At 38.7% G+C, this 16,176-nt stretch overlaps 1 protein-coding gene across 2 annotated transcripts in view; it reads right to left on the bottom strand.

The window, feature by feature from the left end:
• Positions 1–16,176, bottom strand: part of LOC139690214 (uncharacterized) — a 585,696-nt gene that overhangs the window by 2,108 nt on the left and 567,412 nt on the right. For both annotated transcript variants that reach the window (XM_071587514.1, XM_071587513.1), the window contains exons 5-6: positions 12,044–12,177; positions 8,240–8,717 (exon numbers count right to left, since the gene is read on the bottom strand). In XM_071587514.1, coding sequence (XP_071443615.1) covers positions 8,240–8,717; positions 12,044–12,177 — 612 coding nt within the window. The remainder of the gene's footprint in view (positions 1–8,239; positions 8,718–12,043; positions 12,178–16,176) is intronic.

Genomic DNA, 16,176 nt, shown 5'->3' with positions numbered 1-16,176 from the left:
CGATGAGGCAGCTTGAGCTATTACGTGCTTGAATCCATGAAACTTCTTTTATCCCATATTATGCTTCTTTTGAGGTTGGTGATAGATATTCCGTTCTAGTTTCTACCCCTGCATTTTTAAAGCAATATCTGCAGTGATATTGCTTTAATGTTTTATGTATAGTGATATATATTTCTTTACTTGTAAATCATTCACTAGGGTTTTATATTAATCTAATCAATTTCATGCATACCTTCTCAATACTTTTGACTGCTGAGCTCAAGTCTGTGGGTCTTCTTGATCCTTTCAACTGCAGGTCTCCTCAATTTCAAACTATGACTGCGATTTCACCAGCTACACTAAGCAGTCTCTGAATTCACTTTAGCTAACATTCCATTAACTTCTTCTACTACCCCTTCCTAGTAAACATTGAAAAGTACGGGAAGTGAGTTTGCATCAGTGCCCAGCTCTTAATTCATTTCCACTTCTATTCTTTTCATTCGTGAGAGTGAATTGCGGTTAATATCATCACAAATGAATAGATATTATGTAAGATTCGTAAAAGAATGATTTGTGTCAGCACGATGAGAATAATTTAATACGTTTTGTAACTATATCCCTTACCAGTCAAAATTAAGTAGTAATAATTTATTTAATTAAATTTTAATCAAATTATTATGTACTCGTATCTGGATTTTAAAAATAAATTTTGTGATTATTTCAACGTCTTTACACTTATAAAATAATATTTTTTCCTTGAGGTTGTTGGGCTGATGCTAGCTATTTCAATGTTATTTCGGATAGAATGTATATAATAAAATATGTAAAGGATTCGTTAAATCATGTGATTGATAACATCAGACCACCGTTAAGATTAGCCTAACTTCAGAACGTGTTCTCTTATGCCACCTTACCAATCATGTGTGTAAAGTTCCTTCTCAATCAATTTTGTTGATTATCATTTATGATTTTGGTATGGAGTCTATATTTCTTGATTAATGGATCTTAATTTCTTGATTAATGGTTCTACCGCCAACCAAATATTCTCTCCTTAAGTCAATAACTTTAGGGTCATTGACGATTACCCACGAAAGCTCATGGCCTACACGGAAAGAATTAATATTCCACGAATGGGAGACCGCCGGTGGTAAAGTTTACGTACATTATTTTACCCGGACACTCTTTCTAATGGCCATCAAATAACTAATGAAAGTCAAGGTACCAAAACAAAGAAGAATTTGCATCACACACGCCTTCGAGTGAAAGCATAAAAAGATCCCAGTGCATAAAACCGAGTCTGCGGACCGAGATAAATCACTCACTGTGGAAACGAAGATAGCATCGAAATTTACGCGTGGTGATACTTGGCGTCGCTGGCGTAAACGGTGGCAGTGAGAAAGGATGGCAGCTCTGGGAGGAGGTCGGGATAGCCCGATTCGCACGAGATCCTAGCCCCTGGAGGGAGTTAGATGGCTGAGCGAGCTAGTTGCTCGATCCCCCTGTATTATATGAGCTATTCTCTCTTCGCCTCAAAACAAGTGGTGAACGCAAGATGGGATTAATTTAAAATGGGGTGCAGGGGCGAGGAGACGAGAGAGGTGGGTGGGGGGGGGGGGAAGGAATTTTAGGAGGACAGGCTCTGCGTCAGGCCGAGGGTGAGAAGAGGTCGCCCGGGTTTCGCCATCCAACTCTTTCCATTATAAACCGAAAAGATAAGATTCAAAAGGGCCGAAATATTCTCGCGCACTCATAATGCATACCTCATAGTTAAGACTTTTCTCTTAGAGATCATAGCCATCATAAGTGCCCTTAATATAATCACAGTCAATACAGTGCCAACAAATTTTTGCTTCAGATGGATGATCTTTCTAGGCCCACCCGGTATATTGTTTGTTCATTGACATAGCTTAAAAAATGGATCCACGGAAAGGGTTCTTTTGATTTTTTCCCGTTTGCCTGGGAGGGCGGCGCGAGAGGAATAAATGAGAGGATGGGAGTTCTTTTCATTCTGGGCGACCCTAGGTGGGTGGGGGTCGATTTTCACTCGACCCTCATCATTGGAGGAGATAGCTGAGCGAGCTAGTTTCTCGAGTCGTTTCAGTAATGCAGGCCGTGACTTCTGAACGATCTTAGATGAGCGTACGTACCGGAAACACCAAATCGTATGAGTTACAGGTATTATCACTTCACCTCAAAACAAATGACTCTCCAGGCAAACAATTCGGGAACCCGCATGAAATTGTGATGACAGAGATAAGAGGTAATTGGATATTTTATTAGGTACCTACTCGGGCGACTGAGGTGCTTTTGGACCATGAAACCTACTCCGAGGTATCCAGTACCGGACCACACGATATTCATGCCCAAGGAGGGAGGGATCGAAGAATCTCGAGACCTTCGGGCTAGTCAAATGGGAGGGCCGTCAGTTACTCCGTTAAACTAACAGCATCAGCCTGATGAATGCTGACTTAAAAATACGAATAATTATTTATATAACTCAATCAATTCTGATTTAAAATGACTTTAAAAAAATAAGGCTCATTCTCTCGTCTGCAGAGATTTTAAACTATTCTAAGAATAAAACGCAAAATTTCCCCGATTCAAAATTGGCAATGGAGCATGTGGATGTAGTTTAGTGCTGGTTCCAACGACTCTCATAGCGTGATGGTGTCCTGAATAGAAAGGTTAGGTGAAAGAGGAAGTTTTAGTGCGGGGAGGAGGAGGAAGTTGTGGGTAATGGTTGGGAGTGGAACGCGGAGAGAGAAAGGGGCGGTTGGGGAGGCGGGCGGAGAAGAGGCTGGTGGAAGGAGGTGGAACGGCGGCGACGTACTTTGTAAAAGTCACTCAGTGAGTTACGGCGTAGTGCGGGGTCGAAGGTGGCCTTAAAGGCACCTAGAATCAAGTAGGCACTTCATTTCATATTCAATTTTGTCGGAATACTCCGACGCGGTATGAGCGGAGGAGGCAACGAGATCTTCGCAGCAGGTGGGAGTGACGTTAGCGGGAGCGGGATGGGGGGAGGGAGACGGGATGGGGTGCAGTTTACGCGAGGCAGGGAATGGGTGTGTGTGTATGGGGGGGGGGGAAGAGAGGGAGGGAGAGGGACTGGAAGTGGCAAATGAAGGGGCAAGCGGGTCGGTAATGGGGAGAAGGGGATGGGGTGTGCTCTTGCATGTGTTGGGAGGTGTGGAAATCTCCTCGCTTGGGTTGGCTGGCCCTCGAATAACTTACACGGAAAAGGCAGTTTGTCGCAGGTCGTGTATGAACTGCGACCCTTAAGAAAAGGATTCGGTCCGGAGTTCGGTGATTTTAGCCGACGTTGGATCGAATTCAGTGCGGAGAGTCCCGAGCAGGAGGAAATATCATTTAATGCATAATTAGCTATATATTAAAAAAGAAGACATATGCTGTTTTAAGATGCACAATGCACTCGGTAAACTGCATTAAAAATGAACAGACAGTATCTAACATACGTGAGGTTCCTTTAATTACGTTAAACTAAAAATGCGGTAGACGAAAAGAAAAAAATATGGAAATTCATAATAAGGACTCATGAACCTGGAGACCACGAACGCGTATGAAATTAAAAAAATATTAGTACATTTTATTAAGGTTTTCAGTTAAACGTTTAGTCTACAAAAACCGAAAAGAAACAACAAACTGCAAGGAAGAGAAAAAAAACTTCAAATTTACAAAGCATAGTTTTTCATATTGGAGAGCATTGTCTTATTTTATGGCATTTGAGAGATGGACATGTCAAGTTTATTGCATCAATTGTTTTTTTTACTAACTAACTAACGATGCCATTAAATTGCTCGGAAAGTTTCCGTGGCGTGAGGTTGATGAAAGCGTTCCTCTTCCGGGTTTCTCTACGCAGGTTGACATTCTAAAGAAATCTTATAAATCGGCCAAACAGGAAGATCAGTCGAATGCAAACGGAAGGAGCATGTCGGTGCTGTGCAAAAGAAAATCAATCCGTAATTGGGGCCCCACATCAATTTCGAAGAGACAACATTTTAGGCAAAGATAAATAGCTACTTTCCTAGAATAACCTGTGAAGAGATAAAAATAAGGAAGAACTCTAATAATTTTAACAGTGAAGAAGGAGTCAGCCTCTCTTCAACAAGGAAAAGGGTCTTCCAAGCAACGTCCAATCAGAGTGTAGGGCAGCCGAGCCTATTGGAGGCGGCCAATCTGCAACAAATTTACTTCGACCTGAAAACGTCTCGAGGACTGGCAACGAAACTTTTGTCCAGTTTGTAAACTCATGCGAAGAAATTTGAAAGAAGAATGTCTCCAATGCCATAAAATTTTGTTTTAGGAACGACGTAACCATTGAGCCAGCGTACCAAAATAGAGGTGCGCTCAGAGACAGCCCATTGGAACCAAAATATTTTAAAATTTTCACATTCATTTCCGATTTTTCACCAATGTGGACGAATATAATTCGTATTAACAGATTTGGGACATAACTTAACGATTAAAGAATGAATAGTTAAAACTTTTTATTGCGTTGTTAGGATATTCCTCCCTATAGTAATTAAAAGATAAACTTTAATGGTGAAGTTCTGGAACAATCCGAAGATTGATTTTAACCTCAAATGTTTTCTCCACAGTCAGGTAAAAAACCTCAGCTGATAAAAATTATTTCACGGAATACTTCGATAATTGAAATAAAAAATAAAATCACATTATTAAATTATTGATTGGATACACCTGGGTTGTGGTTTCATGGTTGATACTAATCTGTTCATAATCTAAGCATGGTAAACATGGTCAATGGCAAATTTAATTATTTAAAAATAAATAACAAATGTTATGTTGATAGCACAGATTGAAACATACTTAAGATGCCTTTCATTTGGCAAAAATAATATGGGGAATCACTAATCCAACTGTTATTATGATCTTTCACCTAAATTATTTCGATTCATTTCTAGAGTCTTTTCCATTGCTGGGAGAGATGTGTACGAAGCCTCCACCAACACATTACCAACAAGTATTCTTTCAATGCAACAATTTCAGAGTGTAAAAATCATTCGCCTTGACTGGGATTCGAACCCAGATCCCTCAATATCCGGTCGAGTGCTTTAGCCACTTAAGCTACCGAGGCGTCCTCTTAAACTCTGAAATTTCTTTGGAATTTGTCAAAGTATTCTTTCTATCATTCATTTCAGAGCGAGTAGAATTTCAACATAAAATCTATAGATCATGTATTACAACGGCTTCCATGAATTTCCCCCATCCTACGTCCCTCTGCGTCATCAAACCAATACGTCTTCATGTTTCCCCTTCCGTCCGTCCATCTCCCTATCTAACCAACCTCCGGACCCTTTTATCTATGCCTCTTATCTTCTGATAACCACTGTTTACATTTCCATTTACTCCACACTTCCCATTTCTCCCTGAACCTGTGTTTCTTCTGAGACTACCATTGCGAATATCATCGAAATCAGCAATGTTGTCAATTTTTTTGAACTGAAGGAAAATAAAATTAAAACAGAAAAAGTAATACTTTCCCATATAATACACACGAAAAAGTAAAAATTGATCTATTTCGAGTGATGAACGGCTTAGTAAATTTTTCTCTCAAATTTTCCATAACTTTCTTTCATATGTTGACACAACGTTCGTTTATCAAAATTATTCTCACACACGTTACCGATTTTCTGAATTTGATTAAGATGATGATCAAATATGAAAACTTATACACTTTCGCCTGCTGATATGAGATTGAATTTCCTAGCAAAGGCTGCATAATTTCGGTTTTCATTGCGTTCGCAGTTCCTCTGCTGGCTTATTTTTTTCATTAATATTGTCACTTTAGTTTTCTTATGAATTCTATTATTGATGGACAATTATTCATTTATTATTTATATATTCACCAATACTTCATCATCTGCAAACTTTAGTGCCTCCAAACAGTCTCACGTGACTCATGAATACAACATTCCCTTTGATTTTTTCATCCTTACTTCCAGGGAGACAAAACATTTAAATAGGCAATGGTGAATCCTTCCTTGTCTCCTCTCTATCACTCTATCCATAATCACTACTATTCCTATCAAGTTTATTCAAAAAGATCGAATAATTATACTTTATAATAGAGAACCATTCATTTACTCCATTGTGGCCACAACCGTGAGGAAATCCACGAAAAATTCAGTCAATTATGGAGATGGGACAGGCATGTTAATCCAGTGGGTAGAGCGCTGGGCTACTAAACGAAACGGTTTGATTCCGGGTGACGCCTTTGGACACCCTCATTTTTACCCAAGCTTTGTGATTTTTCTTGTAACACATCTTCCTGGGAAACTAAAGGCGGCAGAGGAAAAGGGTCTGTCTCCCTACCCTGATTTGCGAATTTCACACAACGTTGGTTTTAGTATTATGGGAGTGTTACCCTCACTTATCAAATCAAACTTCAAGTTTATTACTATTGTGGTCGTGAAGTGGAAAATATTTTGATTACACTCGTGACTGTCTACTCAGTTGTATTCTGAGTTAGGTTATAATAGTTTTAAAAGAGTAAAAGAAAGTTAGTTATGGTAATATTCAGCAGAGGTAAACCAGCATATTTCAAATTTGAAAATTCCATTCCAATTCGGTTAATCCAACAATTATTATGGAAATGTAGTGGAGACAAGATCCGTTTCGGGAGTAGCAAAGAGGAAAATGTTTGTCATTCAAATAGAATTCTTCCCGATTTACAGTTTGCTTCATTTTTAGTGGGCTCTTCTAGGTTTGAAAAACAAAGTTATACTTGGAGTCTCTGTAATCATATCACAGATATTATTATGCTAAGTAATATAATTAAACTTTAAGAAGATAAAAAATATTTAATTTTAAAATAAGTCCAAAGATATTTACATGATTCAAGGTTGTTACTTACATAAAAATATATAGTCTTATTTATTGAGTCGTTAATTGTGAGTTTTAGCACATACGCAAAATGCTATAAAATTCTAAATAACCTGTGTGTAACAATTAATTTAAAAAGTTAAAAGAGCCATGAGTGTAATAATAATTGCGCAGCGTTTAATAGAAATTATTTTGATAAGTAGTAACATATTTTGAGGGACTCCTAAGGACACTGGGAGGATTGGAATCTCAACCGTCCAGGCAGTGGGGTGAAAATAGTAATATACAATCAAATTAATGACTTTTTTAACAAATACAATTATGAACTATTATTAAGAAAGCTTTATGAGCGATGCAATCATTGCTTTCTTAATTTATGATTGATTTTTACTTGAACTCTAAGTATCCAATAAACCTGAACTGTATTGTGTCTCAAAATGTATGTAATTTTAAAGAGAATATTATGCTTTGAAAAAAACGAATGTGATATTATATTCAAGATTCAAATACATAAAGATTGAAAATTTCTAATGAGGATCTATACTGTCAATTGATAGTTATGTATTAACGATCATGGTGCACTTGTGACTGATACCGAGAAGGAACATTTTACAGAGAACGCACTCATCTAAAAGATCCCGAAACAAAATTGGTTAAGTTACTATCAGAAAAAGGAGGACATTTTTATGTCTTCTTTCCAATGTTTTTGCTCTATAAAATTAATATTTTTCCTTTCATTTCGCAATAATCAACTAGAAATTTGATTTTGATAGGCAAAGTTTGAGATTTACTCGAAATTGGGCGTTTAAAATTCATTCGTCCGGGTTAAGGGAACCAGATGATCTCAAATGTGTCATTATAGAGTTTCTCAGCAAGTCCTGAATTTTTAGATCAAGGTACAGCAAAGACATCACCCGGACTTTGAATCCTAGATCCCCCACCCAGCAGCCTACTCACCTAATACCGACCTTCTGACTAGGCTACCAAGCTGCATCTTAAGTCTGGCATGGCATTAATTATTTATCATAGCGGGATTATTTTGCTTGCCTTTTTCCTTGTGCATTTTCCTTGATTAATTATTTATTTTTGGCTACGTATTTGGTTCGTAGGAGTACAATACATGAACCCAACTACGAGCCAGCGTAACGCTTTGAAGCCCTTAACCGAACACACACAATAAAGGCGGAGGTCTAAGTTCTCCGCGGCGGGAAACGCCCACGGCCCCGACAGCTCTCTGGCTCCTATTCAAGCGCGCACCGGGGTGTGAAACAATGGCGAAATCAAGTGTATGAAAGCTGACAATGAGAGATTGACGTGCGTCCCGAGGCGGGCCGTGCGATACGTGGGGACCGCGTCGCATCGACTGGACACCCCGGGTCACGCCACCACCGTTCCTCACCGCTGCGGTGGAGAGAGGGGTGGGCCGGCGAGGGCCCGTGGGCCGCAGCCGCCGCAACCGTCGCCCCTGCATCCTTGCGACTCGACCCGAGCACGACGGACGCAATCTTGGGTGAGTCCTCAGCCATGAGGTGCACCTCGGCAGCCCGGCGGTACAAGCCGAAGAGCGAGGCGAGGCACCTCAGGGTGAGGAGGCGGGGGCCGCCGCCCTCCCGGTGTGGGAGGTGCTCGGAGGCGGCCTCAGGATCCAGGTCAAGTCCTAGCAGGGCTGTTTCCAGGGGCGGGCTCGTGGGCTTGGGCTTGCTCGGCTTCTTCCGCACCTCGGATAAGGGCTTCCCCCCGATGGTCCATTTGCTGCCTCCCTTGCGCTCTTGCTTCTCCTCCTTCTTCTCTTGTGGCGGCGCCTCCGTCTCGTTCTCCTCCTCCGCGGGCCGGACGTATACTGACACGGGGTAGGGGATAATCGCGTGGGCGGGAACCTGCGAATAGACGGAGTTCTGTTAGCTACGAACGCATCCAGTGCAGAACAATGTATATGACCCATCAAATACACAATTTAAAAATTGAATTTAAAAAAGTGGTGTAAGAATTTGAATGTGATATAGTGATATTTGAAAAGAAATAGCAAATATTATTTAAATAATTTGGATTATTTATCAAGTGAGCATGCAGTTAAAATGATCACTTAAGTTCAGTCTTATTGAAACAACTTATGCTCCAATCCTTGTTTAATCTAGCAAGATAATAGAAATAAATTATAATATTTACTGATTATCGGAATTATTATGAAGTCATTATTATTATTAATCAAGAACTAAAAGGTACATTGTACCAAAACTCTCATTGATAACTATTATAAATTGGCAGTTTGCTGGAAAACCATGTTAGGAAAGGTATGTAAATATGTTAAAATTACCATTCATTGTGATACCATATTAGTACATCTATATATACTACAATATATACCAATGCATAACATGCATAATACAATAAAAACGAGTTATATATGTGTTGATTTATTATTGGAGGTTTGTTTACAGAAAATACGAATAAATAGTTTTTCATTTCATGTTGAATAATATCCACACGCAAATACTATATGTGACAAATTAAACATTTTACTTATTTTTTCTTTCCTCACTTTTATCTGAAATAAACGTTTTTCTACACTGAACACCCGAAGTGGCAGAAACCGAAAGGGTGTCGTGGAAACCGACATATTTCCGTTTTTCTTTGACGCCTGTTTCTCTGCACCAATAATACTCCTATTGTCCTTATCACCCAGCGTTGTCTTGCCTTTATGGTTAGGCAAAATTTAACCATATATTTAGAACTTAGGTGTAAGAAATGTTTTGACAAACTCAATTTAGAATCTGTTTATAAGTACCAACCATTTTAATACTTTCTCGTAGAAGAATTTTTTGGTGGAGAAAACGATGTCAAAACAGTTATTTGTCATCACGTTTCGTTCTGAATTCAGACGCGAGCACAATACACGGGCTTTCGGGGAACCTTGTCGGACGGGTACAACTTATCATATCCCAGATACGGACACCTAGAACAAAAAGTTCAAAATCTGCATCCTAAAAAACTCAGTAAGTTATATAAAACTGGTTCGGATAATTAACTCTACATTGAAACTACACGTAGATAAAGTGTAAAAAAAACCTGGTAATCAACTCCTACAAAATCTAAACTTGCTCACGGCTACGAATCCACGGACTGAAACAAGAGTGGCACGTGATTAGAATTGTGACCCTCCTTCGCTTTTCTTCATATTGCATTCTTGATATTCTCTTCTTGACTCCTATGAGTTCGTATTATGAGCAGAAGGTATGGAGGTACGTGCAGCCTGGTAGGTGTGTCGCTATTATAAACATTCAAAAATGCTTTACTTAAAATTGTAGCAATACAGAACACTAAAATAGGGTAATAAAAATGGACATCTTCCATTAAATCGCGATATTTTTCTATTTCACGGGCGTGTTTTCTCTGGAACGATTGACAGACCAGACGCATCTTACCTCAAACGAAGTTGGGATGTTATCTCGGTGAATATTCCAAATCTCAAGACGTGCCTGTAGTTGAAAACTTAAGCTGTCCTGTGAATGTCTTTTCTTTCAAAGTACCCTGACTGTTTTGCTGCCATCTTTTCGTGCTGAAACTTAAGGGGTAAAAAAAAGGACTGCACACAACTCCAAACTGTAATTTCTACTTTCTTCACCGGAGCAGTCACGTTTTAAAGAAATTCCAACACAAAAATGATCCCCGAGGAAAACTGAGGCTTCAACGAAAAGTGAACTTTTCCAAGAAAATCCTGAAAACACGAGGGGAACAATGTATACTTGAACACGAAAAAGGTGACTGCATGACTTTGTGATGAGGAGTCGTTGAGTTCAAAAGAAAAATATGATAATGCAGCATGCCTATATTTTGACAAACTTTTTAATCAGACACAGACAGTACAGAAGTTTGGATTCAAGACACAAAGTGTCAAAAGGAGCAAAAGAATTCCATGTTGGAGCTTGAAAGAGATATATATATATATATTTCGCAAGATACTTTTCATCTGGAAGTTGAAATTTGAATGTTTTTTTGGTAATTTTACTACTCCTGAAAAATAAAATGCGAGAATATTGTAAATTATGTCTCCACCGAAATGACTCCAGACTTATTTATTTTCACTTTCCTTTACAAAAGTATGTGTAAAGCTTTGCTAATTTTTTAAAACATGTTAATCACATGATTTGAGGCCCTAAAAATTCATTTTGTTTTAAGTTTTCATTATCCCCGGGGAATTGCTACCTATACTTTCTCAAATCGTCTATTAGTTTCTTTACTTGAAAATTAAAGGTTTTCATTAAAATATATTATTTCATTCAATATAAACTTACCTATATCTTTATCGTTATTCCCTTTAATTTTTGAATATTGGCTTCAATGGTTGTTTTGATCAATCCACTTAGTGGAGAGGCCCTGAATATTTTCACAGATTTTGACAAAAATTGACTTCTATTAATTCATTTAGATAAATTTCACAATTATCGTATTCCCAGTATTTAGTTGTTTATGAGAGAAGACACATATTGATATTGCGCCTTTTCTCATGCATTCTTATTTCTCACTTAGAGAGAAAGAGAGAGAGAAATAAGAATAAATGAATATTTAAGAAACCCGGGAAGTAGCGTGAAACGATATGGAAGAAGCTCATCGAATAAAATGTAATTCACAGAAAAGCTTGGTGGATTTAAATAGTTTCAGTTTGGATTTAGACTGTTAGCCTAATGATCTACGAAGAAAAAATTCCCGTTGACAGAGACCGCCAAAATAAATAATAATCACTGCGATAAGATTTTTTCGATTCGCCATATATGGTATCAGTCACAACTTGCGCAATCAGCACAACTTGTATTCCATAATTACAGTATTGTTATTATGATTCTGAATAGTGCAAAATTCATTGTAGGAAACAGGTTGAAAATCTATATTTCTTGAGCCAATGCTATCATAAATATCAAGAATCCAAAGAATCTAGTAGTTTTGCGAATTTGCAGACGAACAAATTGCGAACTCACAAAAAGAGGCACGCACCCCTTTGAATAATTTGCCTTTGAAATGCCAGAAATTCTATGCCTAAACAAGTAGAGCAGAGACGATCAAAAGAAAGCAGTCGCAAAAATGTGACTTTTTAATGCTATATTTAATCCATATATCGTTATTTTTCTTGCCTATTCACAGTTTCAGTAAGCTGAAATTAACAGTTTTGCTGCGGTCTCCCAAACACAGGTTTAAATTGCCCTCTCACCTCCTGTCCGTTGAGAAACCAAGTGAGGTTGGCAGGAGGATATGAGGGCGGCGCCGTGCAGTTGGCTCTTATCCTTTCCCCAGGGCCGAATTTCCTCTTCTCGATGCTCACCTCGGGAAGTTCATCCGGAAAGTCTGAAATTAAAGGAGGGAATATATTAAAGTTACCAAGTTCAGATGGGACAACTCAAAAGAGTATTCTGTGCCAAAAAACGTCGTGTAGGCAACCAATGGCTTAACCATCCAATTTTTTTTTATAAACGAGGCCTCTCGTACCATCAATTTTAAATAGAAGTGGATTATTGCAGGATCAAATATTTGCATAATTTGACTACACATCCGCAGATTGCGAGATATTTAATGAAATAATTATTAATTTACGTTTGCGTTTTAACTCGAGCTGGTTCAATGACGGCAGTGAAAAAATCAGTGATGAAAAATAATCAGTTCATCATCTGATTTCCGGGCCAAAGTTGTAAAATTTAATATTAAAATTATAGAATGATTCCCGTTTGAATTATTCATTTTCCTATGGTGCCGGATATTTCGTCACATCTTCTCCATAACGTCGTCTAAGCGACGAATCTGATCGTCTCATAAATAAATCACGATCTCGAAGCCTGGAAATTGAATTAATCTCTCAATAAGCGCATACTCTTTCTTTTCTGCGTATTGATTACCAATTATTCACATGACGGAAAACACAGTACTCTTTTATGCCAGTTATTTGAAAATGTATACGGTGAAAGTAAAAAAAATGATCTTTTATCATTGAAACTCCTACGAATGATAAATCTCGTCAGACGAGGAAAATGATTAAATATGGCTAATATCACATTTTAATACGCATCGTCATTCTATTTTTATTATTCCCCTCTTTGCTCTAAACTTTGAGGAAAGGTACTGCGTACTTGTAGTCCTCCTAAATAGACTTTCGGCTCAAAAGAGTTAGCGATAAAACTTCATACAACAAATGAAAAATAGAATCGGCGTTTAATTGAAAATACCATTTCTCTCTTCTTACTGGGAATATTAAAATAATGTTATGCCAACATAAACACATCCATAATCATCAGAAAAAATAACTTTCAAATAAGCATTTGAAAATATATCACCAAGTAACATAACTTTAAACGATTATGTGGACAATTAAAAACAAATCTACATCAAAGAGTGTTAACTCCAAGTTTGCAGGTATGGTAGCTAACTGTACAGTAGAAATTAATTTATTTGGTACACTACTTCATAATCGCCTCTGTAAGGAATAAAATGGAAATAATTATCTTGAACTGAGGATCAAAACAGCTTTTCTTGTGCCCAAAATTTTTCTGCACTCAAATTGATATTCAAATAGGGATTTATCTGCTTTAGTTCCATGCCCCTGATGATTTATGTCAAGATCTTGGGCATTTTCGACTCATTAGGCTTTTGGCTCGAAAATTTCATTAACGTGTCCTCTTTTTCTTTGGGCATTTGTACAGTGTTGTTCTCCTGGAAGTCCATGGGTATGTTTCAATTACTTATTCATCGGAGATAATCTTGGATAGCTTGGGTTAAATCCTCTTTTCCGAATTTTTAATGAGATATGTTTAATTGATTCGAGGAATCATGTTTCAATACTAATACGTCATTTTCCTCGTAAGCAGTACTTTGCTCTTCCCTGGTACATTTTCCCCACACATTATTTCCTTCTCTTACCTATAATTTCACATTCAAATAAAATTTCACCCAATTGGAGCGTTCACGTGCTGTTTTTTTTATCGGTTTTAACAATTCATTAGTTTATTTCGACCGTTCTATTGTATCCATTAGTCTTTTCACTCACGATGATTATTCTTTTTCTTTCCGATATCTTGTAGGTTTTCCCTCTGGGCATTCTCCTAAGATGGCGTCCACTAGGACCATTTTAATATCTACTCCTTTATATTTTATAGTACCTTCGTGATACCTTCATAGTATTCTTAAAATTAATGAACTAGGAGTGCGATGCAAGCACGTAAATCTGCATCGTTATTGTGTCCATGGATTTCATGGCTATTTCAAGCATGGGAATCGTTTCGCTCTCCTGAAAGGAAATCTTTACCCGTATTCCGACAAAAATGTAGCGTGATGTCGGCTCCTTCATTCCCGTTCACAAATCTAGTGTACTTGATAGCTGCCAATTCAAAAATCTCCATCTCATGACAATTTCATTTTATTAAGCCCCTAAGCTCATTCTCCGGATTTCCACAGTAAAGGACTCCAGCATTTCCAAAGGACTGAAAAGATCTTACGTCTCAGGTTGCGTTCGTAAATTGCTTGCTACATTTGACTAATACTTATTCGGCCGGTTCCCGCCTTGAGATCGAAATGGTAAATGGTTTAAACCGGAGTATTTTCCTTGAGAGAGTTCAGTTCTAATATTAGATTAATAAAAGTGAGGAAGAAATGGGAGGGAAGAAGATGCTACCGGAGGCAGTAAATTGGTGGATTCCCCGCAATTTTCACTAAGTCTTTAAATAACCTTCTGCTATCGGGCATGAAAAAAATTACCGACCTAATACTGAGAGAGGTTACTTTGCTGACCTTTATGACCTCCTAACCCCACATATGCTGGGATACCAACCATTTCGGATACTTGTTAGCGGCCATTTGTCAAGTCACTACTCCTTCATAGGATTTTGTAGCGTTCTAGGGCAATTTTGCCTAGCGACGAGACCCTATGTCCTCCGGTGCAGTGCAAACTACAGTAAGCTGAGGCGCTATGGATCACAGCCGCTCAGATCGATGAATAACCTCTGTTTCTGAAGGCCGTCTAACCGCTCCTGGCCACATGCACTTACTCGATATCATCAATCACGGATCCGAAAAAACAATCTTGACCATATTGAAAGGCAAATGCAGTGAGTGCGTGTAAAAATTCCTTTAAGAGATTAAATATTGCTCCACTGTCATTTAACTTCTCCTTCGCCGGTCCACATTGCGGAGGGAAAGGGAAAAGAATCGTGACGAGAAGGACTGGGGCGGCGGTTTGCCGAAGAGGAGGAAATTGACGGCAGATTTAGACGGAGCGGCCGTCACTCACTCATCCACGGCGAGGAGAGCGGAGGGCAAAGGGAAGTCCGTGCAAGAGCATATTGTTCCCAATAACCCCGCCGCCGCTCGTGGCAGGGAGGCGGCTGTGCGGAGGGAACGATGTGGCGAAGGGTGAGGGCGGAGGAGGAGGGACGTGTCAATCGAAGTCAAGTAGGAAAGTGAATTTTGCGAGTGGAGGAGGGTCCAGATTGAGCGGAGAGGTCGGTGGAGAGTCCCGAGACACGACCGACTGGCGATATGCGACTGGCGAGATCGGCGGAGGGGAAGGGGGAGGAAGGTCATGGGGGAGGGCAGTTGCGGGTAGAGCCGAAAAGGAAGATGCGGTGGTGGACTTGACGGGGGAGATGAGGAGGGAGACGGAAGTGAAGTGGGAGGCCAAGCAGGAGGTCTGAGTCACGAGGGGGAGCGGGAGGAAGAATTGAGACATACGAAGTGAGGAATGGGGTGGGGATGGAAGGACGGGACTGTTATGACTGCACATGATGGAGCGAGCCAGCGTCACCGGGAGAAGAGAAATGGTGATTATGAGAAAAACAGGGCAACTGGGAGCAGATCCCCCTCACAAAGAGATGTGGTCTCACCTCACCATGGTAGCCAGTCAACTCACTCAGTTGTCAAGTCAGGCGTTTTTTTTAAAGGCGAATAGAAAGAAAGATGCTGTGCACGTTTTTTTGGAAATCAGTTGATTCACTGAAAATGTCCTTTGAATATTTACAGCTAAATAAATGATCTTTCATATTGGTTATTTTTGCATAAACAATATCTAGTTAAATTTATTTTGTCAACGACTACTCAGGAATGTTTCCAAAAGCAATAATTTTTAGACTTCTGTCAAAAATGGTAGAATTTCCAAAACATCCTTGAATAAACCATCTTTAGTTTTGGGTTTACGAGGCAGTTAATTCGAAAAGAAATTATATATATATATATATATATATATATATGTATATATATATATACATACACATATGTATATATATACATACACATATGTATATGTATATATATATATATATATATATATATATATATATATATATATATATATATATATATATA

Source organism: Hetaerina americana, unplaced genomic scaffold (genome assembly GCF_022747635.1).
Source record: "Hetaerina americana unplaced genomic scaffold, ioHetAmer1.1.p SCAF_3, whole genome shotgun sequence".
NCBI lineage: Eukaryota > Metazoa > Arthropoda > Insecta > Odonata > Calopterygidae > Hetaerina > Hetaerina americana.
This window is presented reverse-complemented; position numbering and strand designations above follow the sequence as displayed.